A 25,725-nucleotide genomic window follows, 5' to 3' on the forward strand; every position below is an offset into this window, starting at 1 on the left:
ATTTATTGAGTATTACCATTTAGGAATTAGTACGAAGGATATCTGTCCTACTTTTTTGTTATCAGAAGCCTGTTTTCATTGGGTACGAGACTACCTCAGGGACAGAAATCTGTCAGACTATAACTGAATGGTATATTTGACCAGAGAGAGATCATTAAGTTGTAGTACAACCATCTAGTGAGAAATTGGTTATCCTTTGGTTTACTGGGATCAAAAGGACAAAATGTTCATTTATGACAGCCTTACCTAGATTTCTGTCAGTCACTTCCTAGAAAAGTAATAGTCCCTGTGCAGGGCTGGATGACTCATGTTGGTAGTACCATAATTTACTACACAGTGAATCCCCTATTCTTGTCAGCAGTATTTGTCTCTAACTCACAAATCAAACAGCAGTGTCCATCTCTGTTACATGAGTACCTTCCCTGGTGTCATTCTACATATGTTTGCATTTCACCATAAAACCGCATTAGCCTTGTTTTATTGATGAGCAAATGGAGACTGGAGGATTCAGTAACATTTCCAAGCATACAGCTTTTAAGTGGAAGAGTACAGATTCAGATCTGTCTAACTTTAGTGCCAATGCTTTGTATTATTGCCCTCTGCTCTTGTGATGTGCTCATTTCTCTCAGCCTTTATTCATGTTCTCAGTGGCTTTTCAGTTTTGTAAAGTCATCAAGTCCACCCTATCTGAGCTCCTTTGATCTGGCCGATTCCTCTGCGTGGAGTGCTTGCTTCATTCTTTTCTTCTCTTCATGTTTCAGTTTAAATGTCACCTTTTCAGGGAGGCCTCCCTCTTTATTTGCCCTGAAGAGTCCACCCACCCAGGCTCTCTCTAAAATACTTTTTTATTCTCCGTACAGCAGTTTTCAACATCTTATATCTTTTTGTTTACTTTCTCTTCCATCTCTTGCCACTCGTAACTGGAATGTAAACTCCGTAAAGGCAGGAATCTTTTCTTGTTCATCATTGTGTTTCTAGCTTTTGGACAGTGGCTGGCACATAGTAGGCACTGTGTGAAATGTAGTTAAATGTTTAAATGCTAGTCTCTATTAGCTGTTAAACTACTACTTATCTTTTTATATCCTCTAAAGTAAGGATTGGCAGAGTTTTTCTGAAAAGTGCTAGATAGTAAATATTTTAGGTATTGTGGGCCATATGGTCTCTGTCACAACTAATCAACTTTGCCCTTATAATGTAGATGCAGCCGTTGATAATTTATAAGCAAAGATCATGGCTTATTCCAGAAAACTTTCGTTTATGGACACTGAAATTTGAATTTCAGTTAATTTTGATATGTCATGATATATTCTTCTATTGATTTTCTTTTCAACCATTTAAAGATGTAAGAACCGCGCTTCAATTGGAGGTGTGATGGGAATCCCCAAGACCGTTCCCATGTTTGGAGATTCTCTAAGAGGACTCATGAGATTCAGCATATAGTTGTGTTTATGGCTAACATGTAGTGACATAGGAAGCATAAACAAATCATAAGGGAAAATGCCACAGGCAGAGTCTGGGTGCAGGGTTCCTTATACTCACTCCCTTGCGTGAGGGGTCACACGGAATGCATGCTTCCTGCAGCAACAAAAATGCAGCAGCACATATGCAGCGCTTCTGCCCAGGGAAGCCCAATAGAGAGTCTACGATCAGTATTTTTACTGGGGGGCCTGGTCATGTAGGGTACCCTGTGCCTAGCACATACGAAAATTCCAAGCTGCCAGAAGTAAACAGAAGTTCATCATAAGCCATGCTATGCACAGTCTAGGCACAGCAAACCACTCTTCTTATCAGTTAACTCTTAACTAGGAACATGCTTAGGATATAATTCCCAGATTCCAGGGAAGTGGGCCAGATTTGGCCTGTGGGCTTTCAATTCCTGACCCCTGGTCTAAGCGGCTTATTTAGTGCTTTTCAAATAGATTCTTAGCAATATTTGTTAAATGACTAAGTTAATGAAAAATGGCTTCCCCATGTTCTCTTTGAACTTTATGGTACCTTAGTCACTGCCAAGGGTCATAATAATTATAAAAAAATAAAATGTTATAGGAACTTAATGTAATTATTTGTTCTGTGGCCTCTTACTCTTTCCACACTGACACTTAGTTTTCACCGTGGAAATCAGCTGCCTAGGTTAAATTATGCATGGGGTTGCTTCTATTCTTTTGCAAAGATGGCATTTAGATCTTGGAGTCCCCTATCTTGAGAAGGGATTGACATTCTTACTAGGACTTTGTCTGTAGGGATTGATGATCACCTCTTTCTTTACTCCTCATTCTTTCCTCACTTCCTCTGGAATCCAAAGTGTCATTACTTTTTTTCACTAAACCTCAGGAGGCAATAGCCCTAATCAAGTCCTTTACCTATTATTAAGTAAGATCATGACTAAGATAGTAGCCTAAGCAGTAATTAATTATAAATTCCCTATTGTTGGGAATTTTTAATTACTTATGCCTTGAATTTTTACTTATCTCTGTGCTTGTGTGTATAATTCTAATTTACTGAATTATTCAAGGTGGATTTGCTTTAATAATGCTGTTTCTTTCATTTTCTCTGTCTAGTATCAATTACTTAAACCTTAAAGTTTTTAGGTAATCCAAATAGGATTTACCTGTTTTTTTAAAATAAAGTATGTGTTTTGATTTTTCAGATGAACAAGATGAAGAAGCAATCACGACAGGAGGAAAGGTAATGATTTAGTTAGGCCTGGTGAAGGAGTAACTCTCTAAGGATCTGTATATTGAGCAGTAGAAACATTGAATTGGAAGTGCCCTTAGAAATATTCTATTTTGAGGCCCTTCTGAGATTTTAATTTCTCTTTTAACACACTCCCAACGTAGTTTGTCTTTCTTGACTCCCAGTATTTTATCAAGAGGAAATTTCCGTCTTCCCAGGTGGTATCCCTCATATGCTTTATTTTCTGGTTCCATTACTCTCCTGGTTGCACGTTAATAGTCAGAGCTGAACAGTATTCCAGATGTTATCCGACAGTGTGCAGGTGAGCAGGGACCATGCCTCGCCTTGGTTTTCTCACTCCCATTTCTGTGGATGCAGCCCCAATCCACAGCCAATGTAGCCTTGGATCCTGCCCTTCACTTTTTTGAGACTTACAGTCAGCCGTTTCCTGTTTCATCAGTTCTACTCTAGAGACATCAGGAATTATGCTGTTGGAACGTTGGGTTTAAGGCAAGATTTTACTTCTCTTTTTAATAAATGGCTCACTGTTTCATTCAGACTGTTGTGTCTGACTGTTAATATGTGTAACTAATCCCTAATCTCCTTGAAATAACTTCCTTACTTTGCTAAAAATGGATAGTTCTTTTCTTTTTTCGTTGCCTCAAAGAAATTCTCCAGATTGACAGTTATTGTTTTTTTATACATTCAAAAAATGAACATAGTCATGACAGGATTTCCAGGAAAAGTATTTTAGGAAACTCTTCTACGTATGTCTCTTCAACTGAATCATTCTTATGATTATTTCCTTAAAGTCAAACTTTTTTATTCAAAGAGCTACTTGTAAACATTAATGAATATTATATTTGTAAAAAGCTATCTAATTCAGATTAACTAGTATTGTGTGGGTAGTAAAAGAGACCATAGTAGAAAGCCAAAGAATTTTCCTGTAAGATTTTCTTTTTCTACCAAAAGCAGGAGGAATTTTGAAACCATGGACATGACTGTTACATAGCTTAAATGTAAGGTGGTTAGAGGTAATTAGTCCAACACCCAGTCCCATGACGTCATCCTGCTTGTTTCCTCACTGAGATAGATAAACCATACACTGTCAGCTATTGTTAATTGCAGTGCCAACCTCTCCTTGGTTTTCCTGAATAAAGGAAATTTTTTTAATTGAATGAATTTGTAAATCCTACACCACAAAAACAAATTATCTGTGAGCATAGTTTTTGCCAGCTTCCTTGGTTTGGGAAATAAAATTTCTTACCTTTGTCATCAATATGAACACATTTGTTTCAGGATCATTTAAGTAACAACCAGAGTTTCCTTGGTGTTTTCATACATTAAATTTGTTCAGTATTCATTGGTCTTAAGGAAACTACTGGTTTAAGTTTCTAGGTGGTAACACTAGATCTTTACCTCAAATAATGTCACATGGGAAATTTAGGTTGGACTGAGTTAAAGGTAGAAATTAGACTGTGGAACTATTATAAAAGAATACAATTCAAAATTTGACTGGTTTCTTAATAGAAGAGAATTTTGTAAGATGAAAAACAGTAAAAGCACTGTAGATGAAAGGTTGATAGACTTAACTGTACAAATTCAGAAAACGTCTGAATGTCAGAGAACTTATTTCCTGTAGTGTACTTCATAAAAATGTTGAATTTGCATTATGAAGAACCAATCAGATAAATAGAGATTGTTAAATGTTCTACAAGATGCCTGATGTGGATTCTTCAAAAATTTTAATGTCATAAAATACCTCCCCCAAAAGGAGGCAGGGCTTAATAGAAACTAAAGATACGTGAATATCATATATAATATTATAATATGGAATCTCTGATCAGAGTCTGGATTGAGGAGAAAAATCTATAAAGGACATTTCTGGAATACTTGGATCCATTTGAGTATAAACTGTGTATTGAATAATATTATTTAAAAGTAATTTTTATTACTGTTTAGTGGTACCCTAAGAAATATTCCTTTGTTTTGACCTAAAGCAATGATTTTGAAATTATTGTATTGAAAATCGAGTTTTTAGGTGGAATCCTTTGCAAAACCTCTATAAATCTGATAAAAATCCAAGCTAATTTTTAATAGTGGGAGTGGTTAAGAGTGTAGGCCTTCTATCTGGGCTTTCTGGAGTAATATCCTGTTTATAACTTATTAGCTCTGTGCATTGTTTTCTCATCCACAGAAGAAGTGATAATAGTATCTGTTGTTATTGTGAGAAACAAATGAGATAATGTGCATATAGCTGTTAGCAGATAGTCAGTGCTTATTCTTTGAGATAGGAGAAGCCTTGTCATTATGCCTTATTAGTGTCCTTGAGTCACCTCCTTATGAATAACTTCAGAACAACTACAGGCACACCTCGGAGATATTGCAGGTTCAGTTCCAGACAACTGCCATAAATGGGATATGAATATCAGAATGAAATGAGTCACATGAACTTTTTGGTTACCTAGTGCATAATACAAGTTATGTTTACACTATACGGTGCTCTATTAAGTGTGCAATGGCATTTTCCCTTAAAAAAAACAACGTACATACCTTAATTAAAAAACACTTTCTTGCTAAAAAGTGCTCACCATCATCTGAGCCTTCTGAAAGTTGTCGTTTCTTTGCTGGTGGAGGGTCTTGTAAAAAACGCAGTATCTGCGAAGCTCAGTAAAGCAAAATACAGTAAAACGAGATATTCCTGTAATTTAGATTTGTGGTCTTAAGATTAGGTAAAACTAGACAAGTAAGAAGCAGGCTATTGTGGTAAAAGTTTGGGCCATTTTCTGAGTTGATCCCCTCATCTGTAAAAGGTAGGAATAAAATTTGCTATATCATCTGGACATTTTGTGAAGGTACCTTAAAAACTGTGAAACACTGTTTTTACTTGGAATTTGTTTGTCTGGTCCTTGTAATTGGATCAGCTATCTTCATTTTCTGTGACCTAAGATCAGAAGTATAAAAGCTGTTAAATATCTTTGTAGTTCTTTCTCTGAACTTTGGTTTCCTTTCTTTAGGAAGATGAAGATCCTAGCAAAGGTGATCAGAGTCGGTCAGTTGACCCTGGTGAAGATAATGTGACAGAGCAGACCAATCACATTATCATTCCTAGCTATGCATCATGGTTTGATTATAACTGGTGAGTGTGCTGCTTACATCTGTGAACATGGTGCTTAGGAATGGGAAAACTTCCCGTGAAATTAAATTGTGGTGTTTGCCCAAGTCCTCACATCAGTCCTCACTGTGACACCAGATAGGGGGAGATGGAAAGTGATTTATTTTTTTAACTTTGGAACATGTTCTTTAAAACAATTTAGGGATGTAAATTAGATTGTGTTGTAACTTAGGGTTGTAAAATTTTATAAGCTTGAACCTAACTCATTTAGAATCAGTTATAATTCAGACAGGCAGATGCTTGAATATTTAATAATTTTAAAATATTGATGTTCATTACATGGTTTTAAAACATTGAAGAAATAAAGAAAAACATCTTACTACCCAGTAATGGCTTCATTTTAATAGGAAACTTTTTAACATTGGGAAGCTCTTCGCATATAAACCCTGCTATGTGTACAAGTTCTAAAAAACAAACCTACCTGTGATTTACCACAACCACTGCGGCACCGTTGGTGGATGGTTGGAAATAACTGCAGTCCTAGGCGTCTTATTTATTGATTACTTAGGAGCTGTGACTGTTTGTTTCAGGCTGATTTTTGTCTGTTTGGTTTTTCAATTTTTAAATATATCTACCAGAACTTAACCCTCCAAACAGATACTGCCTTCTTTAAGGTACTTTCCTTGGAAGGTTGTTCACTTCCTCCGCTGATGCTGCCCTTACTCAGAATCTTCTGGTCTTGTTTGGGTCTTTTGCCTGCTCTCGATGACTGCATTATCATTCTTTAAGGATAGATGTGATTTTTTATATATCTACATCTAGAAGTCTTTAGAAGCCAATTTAAAAGAATAGGGTGGATGGTCCACTTGAGTCATACCTTAATTTTTATCCACGTATTGAGACTTTTCTGCATGTCTTTAAAACTAACTCTGAATGCTCTTCCTAAATGTTTTGAATAAGTAGAAGCTAGAACAGAAGAAGCGTATCGCTCTTTTTTGAGGGTCAGTCTTCATTACATTGAATATTGTGTTAAATTATTTTTGAATTTGGAAGTGTCTCATTCTCATCGTTGTTTGTAGTTACATGTTAAGTTTCAGAATATCTTAAGGGAAACACTCGAGAAACTAGCATTCTTTTCCTCTAAAATTAAAGAAGGGAAGAGTCATAACAATATATAATTTTGTAGGTTTTTATAGGTTACAGAAACACTTTCATTTGCATGATAACCTTTGCATGTCACAAAGTGTGCTCTTAGATGGATTGTGGGATTATTAGTTATATCCGCATTTTATAGATGAGCTGACTGCTGCTTCAGTTGAAGTGTTCCAAAGTTGCAGAGTTGATAATTGGAAGAACTCAGGTTTTCTGATTCTGAATACCCCACTCCTTCCACCCCTTACCCGCTTCTCAGAACCTAAGGAATCAGCTGCCGGCACTTCAAACATAGGTGTTGAAAATGAAAGTGCTTGAGATTAAACATTCTTGTGTGTTTTGTTCTGGATGAATAGAGAAATTGTTTTTTTATGGGCCCTTCCTAACATGTAACTATTAAAACAATGAGAGGCATATTAGAATCACATAATTAATTGTTTACAGCTATTTTTATAGTAAAATTTGGAAAGTCATTATGCATGTATCTGTATATCATTAATTCATCTTAAAAATTATCTTCCTAGAAGTTTTTAGGTAATTCATTGTGTTTATACTATTTGGCAGTACAAATCCGGTTCAGACAGTTTTAAATGTTACCAAATAATGGAAGAGTGAATGATCTTAGTATATTTACAGACTGTTGATTTGCTTTTTCTAGTGTAACCAGTACATGTTGCATATCTGGAAAGCCACTGAGAAACTAAAATGTGTCATCAAGAAAAGCATTGATTAGTGTTACTGACAAAACCTTTGTGCTAGATGTATAGTTGGTTCATTTGTATACTGTTAAGCCTGATCATTTTACATGGTTTCTACAGTGCTTATCACCTGTAACATTTTATAGAATTGTCACTGCCTTTTTCTAAATGTTAAAAATTAGTTCTATGGGGCCAGCCCAGTGTCACAGCGGTTAAGTGCGCACGTTCTGCTTCTCGGCGGCTCGGGGTTTGCCGGTTCGGATCCCAGGTGCAGACATGGAACCGCTTGGCAAAAGCCATGCTGTGGTAGGCGTCCCACAAATAAAGCAGAGGAAGATGGGCATGGATATTAGGTCAGGACCAGTCTTCCTCGGCAAAAAGAGGAGGATTGGCAGTAGTTAGCTCAGGGCTAATCTTCCTCCAAAAAAAAAAATTAGTTCTATATTTTTAAAGTCAGTAAATCACTGAAATCTTTAAAAAATTCAATTTGCAAGTTTCTGAGGGCTGGACAGAAATTGATGTTAAGAGCCTGAGAAACTGATTATCGTAAATTGCATTGTGTTTTGGCAGGGTCGTTCATTTCACCAGACTGTTGCTGGGCCACTCCTGTGATTTTTGTCAGCCGGTTTCCGGAGAACTCTATCTTGTGGCTCCTCAGCTAGTCATGATGTGTTATGACAAGAACGTAATAAAATGTCTGGCTTTAAATGTGTTCATAATCTTTTGAGTTTGGTTATGGAAATAGAAAAACTGCCATAAGTGTTTGGAGTGAGAAAAGGGAAAGCTTTCTTTGTTATGTGCTGTTAATACTTAGGAATGCAAGTAGTGCTCAGCTTTTGGATTTATCAGTTTTAGTTTGAAAATTAAACAAGCTTAGCTCAAATTTTAAGATTTTGCTTTTCTAAGAGGTCTCCCGATCTTTTTCCTTTCTTTTCAGTATTCATGTGATTGAACGGCGTGCTCTTCCTGAGTTTTTCAATGGGAAAAACAAGTCGAAGACTCCAGAGATGTAAGTGAAATGTAAAGATGTAATCCTGATACCATTACATACTTTAGTGGGGCCGCTGTTAAGAAAAATTGGTTATTTGTATGTGTTAGGCAGGGGGTTCTCAAAGCACACTTCTGAGTTAATCTTTGCAAATGTGCTGGAAGTTTGTAGATATCTTATTCCTTTAGAACAGTGTTCAACTCTCAGCTGCACAGTGTTCTTTGCTTCAAAGGGAATTGTTTCCTATTTTTTTTCTTCCTCAACCTTGAACTCTATGCACATCAGCTCTTGCAGCTAAAGATTGAATTCAATAACAAGTATTCACTAAAATGAGTTCAGGTTTCCCCCTAATAGTTCCCACCTTGCGTGTACATGTGTGTTATGGATTATATATATTTATGTGTAATAATCTAGGAGAAAATGGAATCTTTATCTTATTTTTCTGATTAATGATTCGTAATTATAAGAATGCCAAATATGAAAATATAGCTGCATATGAATTGATCTTAATTAATAAAGCATTGTTGTGCTTTGCATTGGAAATAGTAAAACTTTTATTGGAAGGAAGAAGTTTGTCAGGAAATCTCTTCTTGAAATCCTTGCCCCTAAAATTCACATCTATCATATTATAAATACTTTTCCATGTATTATCTTCATAGCATTAATCTGTTGTCTGTTATACACATTTGACTGCACAAATAAATGTCTCTTGTTTAAATTGTTAGGGAAGGATAATTTTCCACATAAAACACATGGCAAATACAGAAGATTGAATAATAAGTATCTTCTGGTGGTAGATTGTCCATGATAGTTTGAGATTCTAAGTTTAGATGTCAAAGCTTATTGCACCCTTTCTGTAACAAAGGTCTAAGGAGTCATTTAAAACCAGAATCAAAGATTTGGCGTAAGAGACTCTGTTAGTTTCCCTGATAGTTTTTCCACCTATTTGGACATGGTATATCCTTCCAGCTAATTTGTCTGTTGCCACCAGTTTGCCTTTTGCTAGCATTTGTAAATACTTCTGGTTCCCAGTAGTCTTCTGTTTACAAAAGCACAATTTAGCAATTTAGCCTGTTTAAATTTGTAAATTCACCTTTTAGTCTTTGTTTATCCACTTGTGCTTTTACAGGCCCCTTTTTGAGCAGTTTACCTTTTCTGCTCGGATGTAGCTAACCTTAAGCTGCCAGACTTTTGTTTTACTTTTGTGGCAAGAACTTTTCCTAGGTCTCCAGCTTCTTAACACTCTTGTTTTAAGTATTTTGTAGCAGAAATGCATGGGTATGTTGTGGAATCTGCTATGACTCAGAATCTGTTTTTCTTTCCTTTTTAAAATGTTCTTATCTTACCTCTGAGTTTGCCTTCATGGGTTCTATTCGTTGCCTAGCTGGAATCTCTCTGAGAAACTGCTAGCCAGAGGGTATGTAGTCATTGTCAGAGCGAAATCCACATGTAGCTCTAGAAAGAGTGTAGAAATGAGATGCAGCATATGTTAAGAGCATGGATTCTAGATCTAGCACACTGCACTGAATTTTAGCTCCACTACCTACCAGCCTTGTGAACTAGGACAAATTCTTTAATCATCCTGTGCTTCAGTTTCCTCATCTATTCATAGAATAATAATAGACCCTACCTTGTAGAGAAATTGTGAGGATTAAATGAGTTATTGCATGAGAAGTGCTTAGAACTAGGTCTGGCACACAGTAAATGCTAGATACATGGTAATTAGTGAGACAGCCTAGGTAACCATGTGTCATTTGCAAATTCTGCAGGCAGCTAAACTAAGGATTTATCCATTCACCTCTGTGACCAAGTTTATATTTCTGTTACTTCACATTAACGTCATCAGATTCCTCTATTTTACTTATTGTTGTTGTATATTAATTATATATTGCATGTTAGGAGTTCTTACCCAGAGTTATACTTGGGACTGTAAATTCTGAATAAAATATTATTATTGTTTGTTAGATTATGGTCTTAACTAAGTAGTATTTGGTTGTGAGGAATATGAAGACTTTTGGATCTATAAGTTATTGTTTCCGAAAGGATGTGTGTCCACCTTATGAATTTTGCCATTGCTTTTAGATACTTGGCATATCGAAATTTTATGATCGACACATATCGCCTAAACCCTCAAGAATATTTAACTAGCACTGCTTGTCGGAGGAACTTGACTGGAGATGTGTGTGCTGTGATGAGGTAAAATGTTTCACTTTTTCTTGTACACTTCACTGCTTGTGGTTAGTGATGCGTTGCTGTCTAATTTGATTGATTAAACTACATGGTTTTTTGGTTAATAAAATACCTAAATCTTATATCTTTCATTTAGGAGTTGAATATTTTTAATCCCTTAACATTTTCTCCTCTTTTTAAGATTTTAAAATTAACACCTTTTCTTTTAGAAACAAATCATAAAATGACTAAAGATGGAGAATGGGTTGGGGTGGGGAATGGATAAGCTCTGTGCCCCAGATCTGTCTAAAGAAAAAAAACAAAATGTGGGTCTCCTGTGAAGTTGGTCTTTACATGAGTTCTTTCAGCATGGACCTAACTGAATATTTGTTCTCTTATTTCTGTGATTGAAATGTTTAGGCTTATACTAGGTTTCGGGGAGCTATATTATCAACATTATTTTGAGTTTTTAGAAATTGTCCCTCAGAAAACAAACCAAACCAAAATTGTCAGTTACTTTGTGATGGTTCGTAGCCTACAGAGAACATCTTTACTTTTTTTGTTTTTGTTTTTAATGAGATGTGGTGATGGTTTTGAAGGAGGTGAGGTACATTTTCAAGATTTTAACTTTCAGAGCTTTATTCTTCAGGGTTCATGCCTTTTTAGAGCAATGGGGGCTCGTTAATTACCAAGTGGATCCAGAAAGTCGACCCATGGCAATGGGACCGCCTCCGACTCCTCATTTCAATGTATTAGCTGATACTCCATCTGGGCTTGTGCCTCTACATCTTCGATCACCACAGGTAAATTAATGCTGTCTTTTCTTCAGCTCTGAATGGTAACAGACCATCACTTCCACCATTCATATTCAGGAATTATTATTGTCATGTAATAGTACTGTTTCTTAGCTGATAGGTTTTATTTGTTAGTTTTTATCTGTTGTAAATGTTTGATATCCTAAGAATATTTAGAGTTTAAGATAAGGCTCTCTTACTAATCCCAAGACTCTATGCCTTATCATGTTATAGATTTAATTTCATACTCATGACTCCCTTTATCACTTCTACCATCAAAGCCACTTCCAAACAAGGAGATTATTTAAATCTGTTAAATTGTCTACAACTTCCCCTTCCTAACATTTGGAAAGTGGACATCCATACACATGTTTTCTTGAAAAGATTATTAGGTCAACCAGATTATGTATAGCATTAAGTTGGAATAACATGAATCTAAGCTATAAATTGCCCTCTATTGCGAAGTGGAAGATCACATAAACGAAATTTGTTACCTATTTTCTCTGTGACTGAAAAGAGGCAGAAAAATGTTTCTTACATGTTGAAATTTTATTAGAAGTGTAGTGTGGAGGTGTGGGTATTTATTCTTTTGTAGAATCTCCACCAGGAGTGGTTTAAATGCCGCTATTAAATAACTTGTTAAAGACTTCCATCCCCTTGACTTTGTAGAGGTTAATACATCCATTTATCATTTATCTGACTCTTAGGTCCCTGCTGCTCAGCAGATGTTAAATTTTCCTGAGAAAAACAAGGAAAAACCAATTGATTTGCAGAACTTTGGTCTTCGTACTGATATCTACTCCAAGAAAACCTTAGCAAAGGTAAGGAATTTTTTCAGGAGACGCATGGACTTTCTCCATGTCCTCTTTGTTCTTCTTCCTTCTAAGAAGCATCATTTTTCATAAGAAACTTAATTTACTCTCTGTAATGTAAGGAGGTGAACTTTGTACTTAAATCTGATGGCATTTCATAAAACAGCAGTCACTTATCTTCCCTTTTCTTCTGTATGGTTAGAAGATAGGTATTTAAAAATAACTATAATTAATGTGTTAAAGAAAATAGAGGGAAAATGGAGAATTTCAACAGAGAATTGGAATACAGTCATGTGCCGGATAACAGCATTTCGGTCAACAATGGACTACATATAATGACGGTGGTTCCATAAGATGAGTACCACGTAGCCTAGGTGTGCAGTAGACTTTTACCATCTGGGTTTGTGTAAGCGCACTCTGATGTATGCACTGCGACAGAATTGCCTAATGATGCATTTCTCAGAACATATCCTTGTTGTTAAGTGATATATACTGTATATAGAAAGAATCAAATGAGTATTGAGTAATTGAAAATATACCTGAAATTAACTCATCAGATGGGTTTAATAGCAGGCTGGACTCAGCAGAAGACAGGATTAAGAAACTCAGGAAGATTAGTAGATACAGCAAAACTGAAACACTAAGAGCAAAATTGGTTTGAAGTTGGGGAGGGACAGGACAGAGAGAAAAGATTGTAAGAGACACATGAGATACAGTCACAAGAATTAATATTTATCACTAGAGACCTATAAGAAGAGAAAGAACAGTGAAGAAGCAATATTTTAAGATGGAATGGCTAAAAATTTTTCATAACTGCTCCCTGCACATTCTCTGGATGCCAAGGGGACACACCACACTCTGGGGACCCTCCAGCATCCTCTGCCAGGCAGAGAGGAGCCGGAGGCATGTCCCTGAAGAAGGGAGACGGGCTTCTGACCAGCTGTTCCCCGTGTTAAGGCATCATGGCAGAGTAAGCTTTTCCCTTAGACTCTCCCCTCTAAGATACAACCAAAAGGACACTCGTAAACCAACAGAGGACATTCACACAACACAGTAGATGTCCGAGAGATCTGCACAACCATACACCTGAAGGATGGAGGTGCTGGACCCCCTCGGAGGCAGTAGAAAGGGGTAAGGGGATCGCTTCTCCTTCCCTGAATGGCAGTGACCGAGGGCATGGGACTGTGTGTGACACTGAGGAGAAGGGGAGGTGGCAGCCCTCCGCAGGGACGCCTTTGCTCTTGGAGTCGACTCCTAGCCTGTGGGAAAGCTCCACACCATGTAGGGTAAGCAGTCATGGGGGTGTCTTCACTGTGCCGAGCAGCCCAGTAGGGTAGACAGTGAGTGCAGAGCAAGAGCACCTGCGGGATTGTGCATGTGGAAGAAAGTGCCCTTTCCCTCACCTGGCACACTAGCTTGGCCGGTTGGCCAGAGCAAGGGACCCATGCCAGAGCACCTGTGCATACATATGTAAATCAGCAGTGGCTGGCGGGCACTCGCAGACGGGCCCCAGTAGATAGGCACAGTTGCCAGGGATTGTGGTGGGTTTAGAATACACAGCTCCTGCTCCGCATCCCCCTGCGTCTGCCCCAGTAGCTGCAGATGGATTCTGACCAGATGCTACCACTGTGCGAAGCCACAAGTCCACCCCATCAAATAGTATGATGAGGTATATTAACACTCCAGACCAAGAGGAAAATGACATGCACCCAGAAACCAATCCTGAAGGCACAGAAATTTACAATCTAAATGACAGAATTCAAAATAACCATCATAAAAGACCTCAATGAGTTACAAGAAAACTCGAAAAGACTGTTCAATGAAATGAGGAATAAAATTAGTGAACAGAGGGAATTCTTCACAAAAGAGATTGAAACTATAAAAGAAAAACCAATCAGAAATGTTGGAGATGAGAAACATAATGCATGAGAGAAAAGAAAAATCTGGAGTCCTTAGATAACAAAGCTGATATTCGGTGGGACAAAATTAGCAATTTACAGGACTGAAATACAGAAATGCTTCACATGGAAAAGGAGAAAGAACTAAGACTAAAAAGAAATGAAGAAAATCCGTGAGAAATATCTGACTCAATTAGAAAATGCAACGTGAGCATTATAGGTATTCAAGAGGGAGAAGTGTGAGAGAAAGGAGCAGAGATCTTGTTCAAAGAAATAATAGCAGAGAACTTCCCAAACCTGGGGAAGAAGCTGGAATTACAAATAAAAGAAGCTAATAGAATTCCTAATTACATCAATGTAAAACGACCTTCTCCAAGACATATTAGTAAAACTGGCAAAATTCACTGACAAAGAAAAAATATTAAGGGCAGCAAGGCAGAAGAAAATAACATACAAAGGAATCCCTTTCAAGCTTCCAGTGGATTTCTCAGCAGAAACCTTACGGGCTAGGAGAATGTGGAATGATGTATTCAAAATTCTGAAAGACAAAACTTTCAAGCAGGGATACTCCATCCAGCAAAATTTATCCTTCAGATATGCTGGAGAAATAAACTTTCCCAGATAAACAAAAGCTGAGGGAGTTCATCACCAGAAGACACCCCCCTGCAAGGAATGATCAAGAAGGCTCTTATATCTGAAAAAAAAAGGGGAGGGGTTTAAGCCTTGAGCAAGGAGATAAATAGGCAGACAAAATCAGAAAATTGCAGCTCTCTTTAGAACAGGTTAGCTAACACTATTATAACATTAAAGGTAAAGGAAAGGAAAACATGAAAAGTAACTATAATCACTTCATTTTACCTACAGACTCACAACACAAAATGGAATAAGTTGTGACAACAACAACAAAAACTTAGGGATGAGGAAAGGGATGGAACCTGCTTAGACTAAGGAAATAAGAAGCATCAGAAAATGGACTATCTCATATACAAGATCTTTAAATGAACTTCCAAGTAACCACTAAACAAAAAATCAGAACAGAGGTGCATAAGATAAATAAAGAGAAAACTGAGAAAACCATCATAAAGAACCACCGAAGTTGGGGGCCAGCCCGGTGGTGCAGGGGTTAAGTTTGCACATTCTTCTTTGGCTGCCCGGGGTTCGCTGGTTCGGATCCTGGGTGCGGACATGGCACCACTTGGCAAGCCATGCTGTGGTAGGCATCCCACATATTAAGTAGAGGAAGATGGGCACAGATGTTAGCTCAGGGCCAATCTTCCTCAGCATAAAGAGGATTGGCAGCAGATGTTAGCTCAGGGCTAATCTTCCTCCAAAAAAAAAGAACCACCAAAGTGAATTGGCAGTCAGAAATACCTGGAATGAGAAACAAGGGAAATACAGAACAACCAGAAAACAAGGGATAAAATGTCAGTATTAAGACTTCATGTATCGGTAATCAGTGTAAATGCACACGGGTTGAATTCTCCAATCAAAAGACCCAGAGTGGCTGGATAGATTTAAAAACAGGACCCAACAATATGCTGCTTCCAGGAAACACATCTCAGCTCTAAAGACAAACACAGACCCAGAGGAATGGAAGGAATGAAAGAATGGAAGATGATACTTCAAGCCAATGGCAAGCAAAAAAAAGCAGGTGTTGCCCTACTTATATCAGACAAAGCAGACTTCAAGATAAAAAAGGCAATGAGAGACAAAGAGGGGCAGTATACAATGACTGAAAGGACATTCCACCAAGGGTACATAACACTTATGAGTATATATGCACCTAACATAAGAGCACCAGAGTACATAAAACAACTATTAACAGACCTAAAAGGAGATATTAACAGCAACACAATAAGAGTAGGGGGCCTTAACACTTCAGTTTCATCAGTGGATAGATCATCCAGGCAAAAAGTCAACAAGGAAATAGTGGAATGAAATGAAAAGCTAGACCAGATGAACTTAATAGATATATATAGAACACGCCATTCAAAAATAGCAGAATACACATTCTTCTCAAGTGCACATGGAACATTCTCAAAGATAGACCATTTGTTGGGAAACATGGCAGGCTAAATAAATTTAAGAAGATTGAAATCATATCAAGCATCTTTTCCAAACATAATGCTTTGAAACTAGAAATCAACTAAAGAAAAAAGCTGGGAAAGGGGCTGGCCCCGTGGCCGAGTGGTTAAGTTCGCGCGCTCCGCTGCAGGCAGCCCAGTGTTTCGTTGGTTCGAATCCTGGGCGCGGACATGGCACTGCTCATCAGACCACGCTGAGGCAGCGTCCCACATGCCACAACTAGAAGAACCCACAACGAAGAATATACAACTATGTACCCGGGGGCTTTGGGGAGAAAAAGGAAAAAATAAAATCTTTGAAAAAAAAAAAAAAAAAGAAAAAAGCTGGGAAAGTGACAGATGTGTGGAGACTAAACAACATGCTTCTGTGAGCAACCAGTGGATAACTGAAGAAATTAAAGGGGAAATTAAAAAATATCTAGAGACAAATGAAAATGAATATACATCATACGAACTCATATGTCATGCAGCAAAAGTGATCCTAAGAGGGAAATTGATAGCACTATGCAACCCACCTTAACAAATAAAAATCTCAGATAGGTAATCTTCAGCTACATCTGTCAGAATTAGAAAAAGAAGAATAAAGCAAGCCCAAAGTCAGCAGAAGGAGGGAAATCGTAAAAATTAGAGGAGAAAAAAATGAAATTGAAACCAAGTAGATTGAATCAGTGAGACTAAGAGCTGGTTCTTTGAGAAGATAAACAAAATTGACAAACCCTTAGCCAGACTAACTAAGAAAAAAAAAGAGAATGTTCAAATGAAGCAAATTAGAAACGAGAGAAAACAAATTACAACAGATACCACTTAAATACAAAGGAATAGAGTTTTCAGAGAATGAATATGTTTGAATATATATTTTGAATTAGTAACATCTGCAGCTAAAGAATAATGTCAAGTATACTACACATCCTGTACTCTGTATATCTATGGTTTAGGGTCTGCAAATCAAGAAATATGAATCAGTTGATAAATTTTAATTTTCTTTTAAAGGCGTGATTTGAACTCTGACCTCTCATTTTTTTCCTCCCTAAAGCCCCCCATTACATAGTTGTATATCCTAGTTTTATGTCCTTCTAGTTCTTTTGTGTGGGCCACCGCCTCAGCAGGCTTGATGAGTGGTGCTAGGTCTGTGCCCAGGATCCGAACCAGCGAACCTCGCCCACCAAAGTGGAGCCTGTGAACTTAACCACTTTGGGGCCAGCCCCTAAATTCTAATTTTTACATAACTTTTACAAAATTTTTACATAACGCAAACTCAGTTTTCTTATACCCCTATGCTCACATAAATTTTCAGTTAAATGAGATTCTCATGGGAAAGGTGATTTGGAGTTTAGGGAATCCCTGGGAGATTGTTTTAATCAGGAGATGTTAAAAGTGAAATAGTATGAACTTATTGCAGTTGGAATCAGGAATCTGCTTTATATCTACTACAATTTTTTCTTGGAAAAAGTACTGCCTTTAAGTTATACCAAATGTTTGTTTTTTGTTTACAGTATAATAGCTGATTCCAGTATGCATTAAAATACTATGCCTTTGTAGCTTCAAAACGTATTTTTGAATATCAAAATATTGAAAATTAAATGTTTGATTAATCCATGAGTCCTTGGTAGACATCAAGAAATCTTTGAAATAAGCCAGCCTTTCTGTTTGAAGTTTAGGTTTCTTGTGCTTTTTATTCCTTTTACTCAGGGACTGACTTTGGTGGTTTGTATAAACCTGTGCCCTGAACATAGAAAGGAATCTTGCTGAGCTCCATATGCAGCCTTTAGGAATAAGTAAATTCTGATTTTGTTTCTTTAGAGTAAAGGTGCTAGTGCGGGAAGAGAATGGACTGAACAGGAAACCCTTCTACTCCTGGAGGTAAGCAGATTACTGATGTGGCCCCTTTATTCACGTATGAGATGGATACAGTTTCTGTGATTGGACTTTAAATATACCTTTGGAATTTATCCTGAAAATTTTTGATCCATGTGATGAGTTTTAACAGAGTTTTCCTGGGCTGTTATTATTTAAATATCACACTAGAGGTGACATTCTGACTTTCCGTAGGGGAAATCAAGCCTGGATATGTGTTATTTTGGCCCAGGTTGGGGTTTTTTTTTTTTTTTTTTTAAAGATTTAATTTTTTTCCTTTGTCTCCCCAAAGCCCCCCGGTACATAGTTGTATATTCTTTGTTGTGGGTCCTTCTAGTTGTGGCATGTGGGACGCTGCCTCAGCGTGGTTTGATGAGCAGTGTCATGTCCGCGCCCAGGATTCGAACCAACGAAACACTGGGCCGCCTGCAGCGGAGCACGCGAACTTAACTGCTCGGCCACGGGGCCAGCCCCCCAGGTTGGGTTTTTTGGTTTTAATTTTTTTTGCCAACATTTAAACACATATTGGAGCTTTGCCAAAGTAGTCTAGATTTCGAACTTGTCCTCCAAACTTTGAAGATCTGGCAATACCAGGGTCTCATTTCCACATAGCAAAAATTGGCTGCCCTTGAGTAGCAGATGTTCCTTTGAAGTGGGGCATTTTTTCAGATTCCAGTTTTTCTTAACTTAGCCCACCTCAGTCATTGTAGATTAGATCCCTACTGTGCTTGTATGCATTTGAGTGCACATCCGTTATATTTCCCAGAAGGATTCCAGAGAAGTAGCTAAAGACATCTGCCATTGAAAACACTATTGAAAGCAGAAACTATGGTAAACCAGTGATAATGCGTGGTGTCTCTGTCAATCAGTTTATTGAATGCTTATTTGGATTTCTTCATGTCTTTGGAGATTCTTGCAAATACTGACACAGCTAGATCTTAGCCATTATTTCTAGTCTGAAGGGTAGGAAAAACTGTTTGCTTCTATATTTATCAATCATTTCTGAAGAAGAACCCTTTGTCTTTAGTTACAGAACAATTGTTTAAGTAAAATGGAGCCTACATGATCCACTTAATATTTGTGGATAGAATGTGTCTGTGGGTGCTGAATTAGGACCATGTGAGGAACTTTATTGTTAAATCTGTTAGGAATGCTTTTGCCTGCAAGGAACAGATAATCTGACTAGCAGTAGGTTAAACCAAAAGGACGTTGGTTTGTGTTCAACTAGATTTCTTCAGATTAGCAATTTCAAGATTGTTTCCGCTGCTCAATTATTTCATCAGGTCCCTAGCTTTTGTGTTGTTTTGTTCCACCTTCCTTAGCTGTCCACTTTTTATCTTTTTGTGTGTTCTCTTCTGGTCACAGGAAGGCTGGTTAATTGCAGCCTTCACATCCCCATTCAAAACAGGAAGAAAGTTGGAGACTTTTCTTCTCAGGCTCTTCTTGGAAGGAAAAGCTCTCCCAGAAGCCCCTCATCAGTCTTTCCTTTGTATCTCATTGATCAGAATGAGTCTCATAATCACCTGCATGTGATCCTGGGAAAACTAATACCTGGCTTTGTGATTTCAGTAGTGGGGTCAACCTGGAAGAACGTGATTCCTGCTGGTAATTTACTGACAGCATCTGCACCATTTATAACTAAATGAATTTGTGGAAGAAGAGAGCTCCCTTTCACTAGAGTATTCCATCTGATCCAAAGTTGTGTATCGGGGGTAAAATACACAATTCAGAAATCAAGTATAAGGTTAGACCAGGTCAGCAGTTCTTAAACTTTCTGGTCTCGGGACAACAGTTATACTCTTAAAAATTATATTGAGGACTCCAAAGAGCTTTCATTTATGTGACTTTGTTAATGTTTTCTATATTAAAAATTAAAACTGAAAAATATTTAATTCACTTAAAAATAGCAGTAAACCCATTGCGAGTCAACATAATCAACATTTTTATGAAAAAATAGCTTTTGGAGGGCCTGGCCCGTGGCCAAGGGGTTAAATTTCTGCGCGCTCAGCTTCAATGGCCTGAGTTTTTGGGATTGGTTCCTGGGCGCGGAACTACTCCACTCACCAGCCACACCGTAGAGGTGTCCCACATACAAAAAAATAGAGAAGGATTGGCACAGATGTTAGCTCAGGGCTGATCTTCCTCAATCAAAAAAAAAGAAAAGAGGAGGGTTGGCAGTGAATGTTAGCTTAGGGCGAATCTTCCTCAGCAGAAAAATAAGTAAGTTAGCTTTTGGAAAATGAAAGATACTAGTGAGAAGTGTGGCATTACACATTTTAGCAAATCTCTATAATGTTTGGCTTACTAGAACACAGCTAGATTTTCATATTTGCCTTTCTGTCAGATACATTGTTTTAGTTTAAGTATATTAAGAAAATCTGGCATCACCAGCGTATGTAGTTAGAAACAGGAGAGGTATGTTAATGATCTTTGCAGATAATAATGGATATTCTTACTTGATACTACATTAAAACTTGACCACTGATAGTTTCTTGAGGGTCAGTTGTAGTGTGGAATCCATTGGTCTCTCTTGTGCTTGTGATAGATCTTTTATCTATGTATGTTTGTGTAACACCTTACATTGATATTACTGAATTATGCACATCTTCCAAATGTTGATACAGTTCATTATACAATATCAAAACAATCTCATCTGATATTATTACCAGTCTCATCTCATCAGAAAAACTCTTTTTTAAGTAGTAGGACAAGCTTTCATGGCAGATACGTATTTTTGAGAATTCTAATTTTCACTTAATCATTGGCAATGAGCACTATCAGTTGTTTTCCTTGAAGTGAGATTTTTGAGAATCTTTGTTTGTTTATGAGCAAATGTTGGCCAGATAACTGTGAAACCATGGTGTGTTAACCATTTGTTCTAGTAAAAATGTTGTTTAATGAAAATAGTGGCTAGTTAGGTTTGAAATTCAAAGTATCGCAAAAATGCTTTTCCTTTAGGCAGCCATCATGCTTTGATAATTGATATTTAGTCCTCTTGTGTACCTCATGTTTCATAGCACCGAATATTAAAAACACATGGGTTTAGATGTTTAGAGTCAATAAAATTAGTTATTTTTACTGTTTCATTAAGAAAACGTTTAAGTAAAGTTGGCTTATTTTGTTTTGTGGCGGTGAAGAATAAAGTGACTTTAAGTTAACACTGTCTGGTACCATTGCCTTGATTCATGCTAAGGGACCAGCAATTCAACCACCATTACTTTTTTCACCATCAGTACAAAAGTCAACATAATGAAAAAGGCAATAATATTCTGGTATTATTATGAAAAATGGTTTTGATCTCTCAGTTCCCCTGAAAGTCTGGTGCCCCATGGGTCTCCAAACCACATTTTGAGTTACACTGGGCCTGATGTTATCGGACATTTCTGTACTGCTTTAATTTGGTTTTTTTAGTTATTCCAAACTGATTCCTTAAGTTTTAGAGGTGTATTAACTATTTCCTTTTCTTTCTTACACTGTCTGCTACTTTTCCTTGTTCTCTCTCTCTCTTTGTGTCTCTCTCTCTGGATCAAAATTCAAAAAGATTTCTTCCTTCTGGGTTTTTACCAGTACTTTAATTTATTCTTGTCTGCCCATTCAGTATCAGTGATGTGCAGAGAGCTTCTTTTCTGAGCCACTTTTTATTTGTTTCAGGGCTGTTTTGTCTAGTCGTGTCTGTCATGGATGTTAATTTAAAAATTCTCATTACTTTCAGGGGACTATAATGTATATTTATATTGCTGTTTTAGAATCTCAGGGCTCTGGGGAGAAATTTAGTTGTGCAACACCAACTGGAACAGTAGTCTCACTATCAGTTCTTTTTCTTGCTGCACAGTGATACTCAAAATTTTCTCCTCTTCTACATTTAAGATTAGTGGATAGTACGTACAGAATGAGGTCAGAATGGCTGAGCTGCTGTTTACCCTGAACATACCCAGGAAAACCACAGTATCCTTACACAATAGTGCATTTTCTCTCCTGCAGGTGGGCCCTGTGCAGTGGTTGATTTTTTCTTTTAAGCGTGTAGTTGAATCAACAGGTGTTGTCTGTGCTTACGCAAAGAGAAATAAAAGGCTTCCCAACAGCATTGTTTACTATTAACACCTTCTATTTATATAGTTATTTACCAGTAATTAATAGCTTAAGAACATAAAGTCAGATAAAAAGTTTTTAATGGATTTATAACCAAAAAAACAGTCAATTTCTCCCTAGTGAATAGGTTGACAAATTTGGCAGCATGCCAAATATTTCAGATTATTCTTGAGACCACTCACTTTTATTTACAAAAGATTTTGTTTGGTATAATCTCTTATCAAAGGATAGTTGTTGTATGGAAAGCTACAAGTTGTTATCTTTGGTTGTGTTCAGTTGATTGTCTTATCACAAGTATTGGAGGCATAATTTCAATTTTGCACATAACCAAAGTGGAATCTACACATTGGACAAATGAATGCAGTTTGAAAAAAATCTTTGATTGGTAGACATGAAAGATAATGTAAGTCTCTATATGAGCTTTTTAAAAAAAATATTGCATAAGATCAAGGTGTTCGAGACTTGTTTCAGTAAAATTTTATTTGTAAAATGTGTGAGGAATTTCATGTGTTTCGCCTGAAAATCTGTCATCAATGTAGGAAGCCACAAAGGCTAATAACTCAGTCCCTACGGCAGTTTGAAATTGCGTAGACAGAATCATGGGGCCAAAATCAAAGAAGAAATGGTGCCATTCTATTACATAGTGATTAAGGAGATTTTAAAAAGAGGCTTTCACAATTGCTTTTAAGTCTACAATTAATTGCAGTATTCTTCCTGGTCATTTATAATTGCCCTGGGCTTGATATTGACAAGACTTGTATCTGTGAGCTTATCGTTTCTCCCTTGTTAACTTTAGTCTTTCTCATGCCTGCTTTGCTTTCTCATGCCTTGTATTTATTTTCCCTTAGATAATCAATGGATGTAAAGTCTTGTACCTGAAAATAAAGTCCATGAGAGTTATTAATGTTTGTTTATCACTAGAATTTTCACGTATCTTATACTGGCTAGATTTACAGAAGCAGTCGCATTAGGAGATATTCAGTAAGCAGCCTCAGAGATTTTCTGACAGCGTGCATGCACTTGATATACCTTTCCTTGATATGCAACCCAAGAAAGATTTTTTTCCTGTGTAATTTTAAATTATACTTTAGATGAGTATGTCTTCCGGTAAAAAAAAAAAACTTGTCTTGAAGAAAAGCCTTTTTTACAGCGTGGTTTTATGTGTTGTGTTTTGTGGGGTTTTTTTTTTAACATTTGGAGCCATAGGAAAAGGTCAAATTCCTTTCTTGGTTTTGTCCAGTTCCCTGTGGTTAAGTTCAGCAAATTTTATTGGCTACTGTGCCTCAGGCACTGTAACAGACACTGCAGATTGAGATAGGCCATAGTCTCTGCAATTAAGGGATTTATAGTTTAGCAGGTGACACAAACAGATAAAATGAAAAATGAGTGCCATGTCCTCAGCTACACAGTTCGAGGTGCACCCAGAGCACAACACATACAGAGGAGTGGCTGTGTAGCTAGGCTGGGTGAATGAGATGTAATGGACAGCTTCCTGGGAAATGGGACAGCTTTGTTGATTCCAATGCATGATATTTCTAGTGCAGAACAAACTGTACATAGCCACAATACTTAGGAACAGTGTGGGATCTGGGTATTCCTGGAACAAAAGAGTTGGGAGTGTGGTAGAAGAAGTAGACAGAGCCCCAATCATGTTTGGCCTTAATTCCATAAGATAATGATGAACAATGAAATAGTTTTAGGCAGGGGAGAGACAGTGTCTTGTCTGAAACATAGTACATTCTGCCATCAGAAAGTAGGATGAATTTAAGGATAGAGAGACATAAAATTCTGAGAATCCAGGTAAGTAATGGTGATTACCCAGGTTATGGCAGGAGGAATTAAGGTGTTTTGTAGTATCATAAAACATCTACTAATCTGATAGCTTTTCTCTATATGTCACCTGTCTGTCCTTCCTGGCCAGTCTGTCATCATGTTTTGTTTTGAAAACATCTCTTCAATCTGCCCCTCTTATGTAACGCTACCACCAGTGCCTAGGCTCAGAAGTTCACTGTTTCTCAGCCTTACGCTTTTCTGGACGCTGACTCTTGCTTGAATTTTGTGTCAAAGAATTCCTTAGACAACCTTCTTGAGCTTTATTTTTCTCTGGCTGAAGGAAAATGAATAAAGGAAACCTTTTTTTTTTAATAATAAGTTTGTTTGAAAAGGTTATGATAGAGCATGCTAAGAAAATCTCTACCCATAATCAAGAACTTAAGATGGCCCCTGCTAAATGTTTCTGGCCCCAAGGACCCTAGCAAGGTAGATTGATTTTTCTTTTTTGCTACAGGCTGGGTCTTTTTTCTAAGTAACTCCTTCTATAACTATCTGAGGCCACTGACTATCCAGAGGAAACCCAGAGCTAACCTTGTTTTTCAAGGATTTAATGAGTAAGACCATTTGTTGGCTCGCGTTTTGAGGAGTCCTGTACCACTCCAGTGAGAAGGAAAGCCTGGAACAGCACTTGGAACCCAGGGTTAGGGATTCACTGAGGCAGGTAAACATGGAGAGAACTATCATAGCAAGCGGTTTCAGTGTAAATCAGCAAGTCAGGCTCTAGAGCAAGGCTTGTAGCCACGCCACTATTGACATTTGGGCCAGATAGTTTCTTTGTTGTGGGGGCTATTATGTGCGCTGTAGAATGTTTAACAGCATTCGTGGCCTCTATCCACTAGATGCCAGGAACACCTCCCCGGTTGTATCAATCAAAAATGTCTGCAGACATGGCCAAAACTGCCCTGGTTGAGAATCATGGCCCTAGGAGAACTATTTGAGAGTAGTGCTTTGGTAAGCTACTGAATAGATTCTTTTTACCCAGTTAATTCCTTGACTTAGCACCGCATAGTTCTGATTTTCTTTATACTGTTCTGTCATTCTCTGCCTTGAAGACTGCTTTTCCTCTTTTTATTGGAGGTTTCCCGCATTTTCTCTGAAAAATTATAAGTTTTAAAACTAGAAATTTATATACTTTATAAATTTTAGTGTCATTTCTTTAATTGATAACAAAAAAAAGCTTGGAGTTCGAATGGAATTGCATTAACCTGTAGTTCATTTTGGAGAGAATTGACGTCTTAACAATATTGAGACTTCCACTGAAAGAACACAGTACTTCGTTTATTTAGGTCTTTGATTTCTCTCAGCATGTCTTTTTTCTTTTTTGGATATTGATCTTACACATATTTTATTATATTCTTAGGTATTTCATTTTATGCTATTGTTAAATACTTTTTTCCAACTTAAAATTTTTCATTGCTCATATATATAGAAATATCATTGAGTTTTTCTGTTGCCCTTCTATCCTGTAACCTTGCTAAGCTTTTTCATTTTACTGCCTTTTTAGTGAGTTTCTTAGGTTTTTCTGTATAAGCAATCTCGTGTGTATTAACAAAAGGCAGTTGTACT

The 25,725-nt window shown here is 37.3% G+C and overlaps 1 protein-coding gene across 1 annotated transcript in view; it reads left to right on the forward strand.

Moving 5' to 3' along the window:
* SMARCC1 (SWI/SNF related, matrix associated, actin dependent regulator of chromatin subfamily c member 1) overlaps positions 1–25,725 on the forward strand; it is a 169,739-nt gene that overhangs the window by 72,161 nt on the left and 71,853 nt on the right. Inside the window, exons 13-19 of the mRNA XM_046661790.1 lie at positions 2,648–2,685; positions 5,691–5,812; positions 8,576–8,647; positions 10,709–10,822; positions 11,445–11,598; positions 12,297–12,410; positions 18,184–18,243. Coding sequence (XP_046517746.1) covers positions 2,648–2,685; positions 5,691–5,812; positions 8,576–8,647; positions 10,709–10,822; positions 11,445–11,598; positions 12,297–12,410; positions 18,184–18,243 — 674 coding nt within the window. The remainder of the gene's footprint in view (positions 1–2,647; positions 2,686–5,690; positions 5,813–8,575; positions 8,648–10,708; positions 10,823–11,444; positions 11,599–12,296; positions 12,411–18,183; positions 18,244–25,725) is intronic.

This window comes from Equus quagga, chromosome 1 (genome assembly GCF_021613505.1).
Source record: "Equus quagga isolate Etosha38 chromosome 1, UCLA_HA_Equagga_1.0, whole genome shotgun sequence".
In the NCBI taxonomy this organism is placed as follows: Eukaryota; Metazoa; Chordata; class Mammalia; order Perissodactyla; family Equidae; genus Equus; species Equus quagga.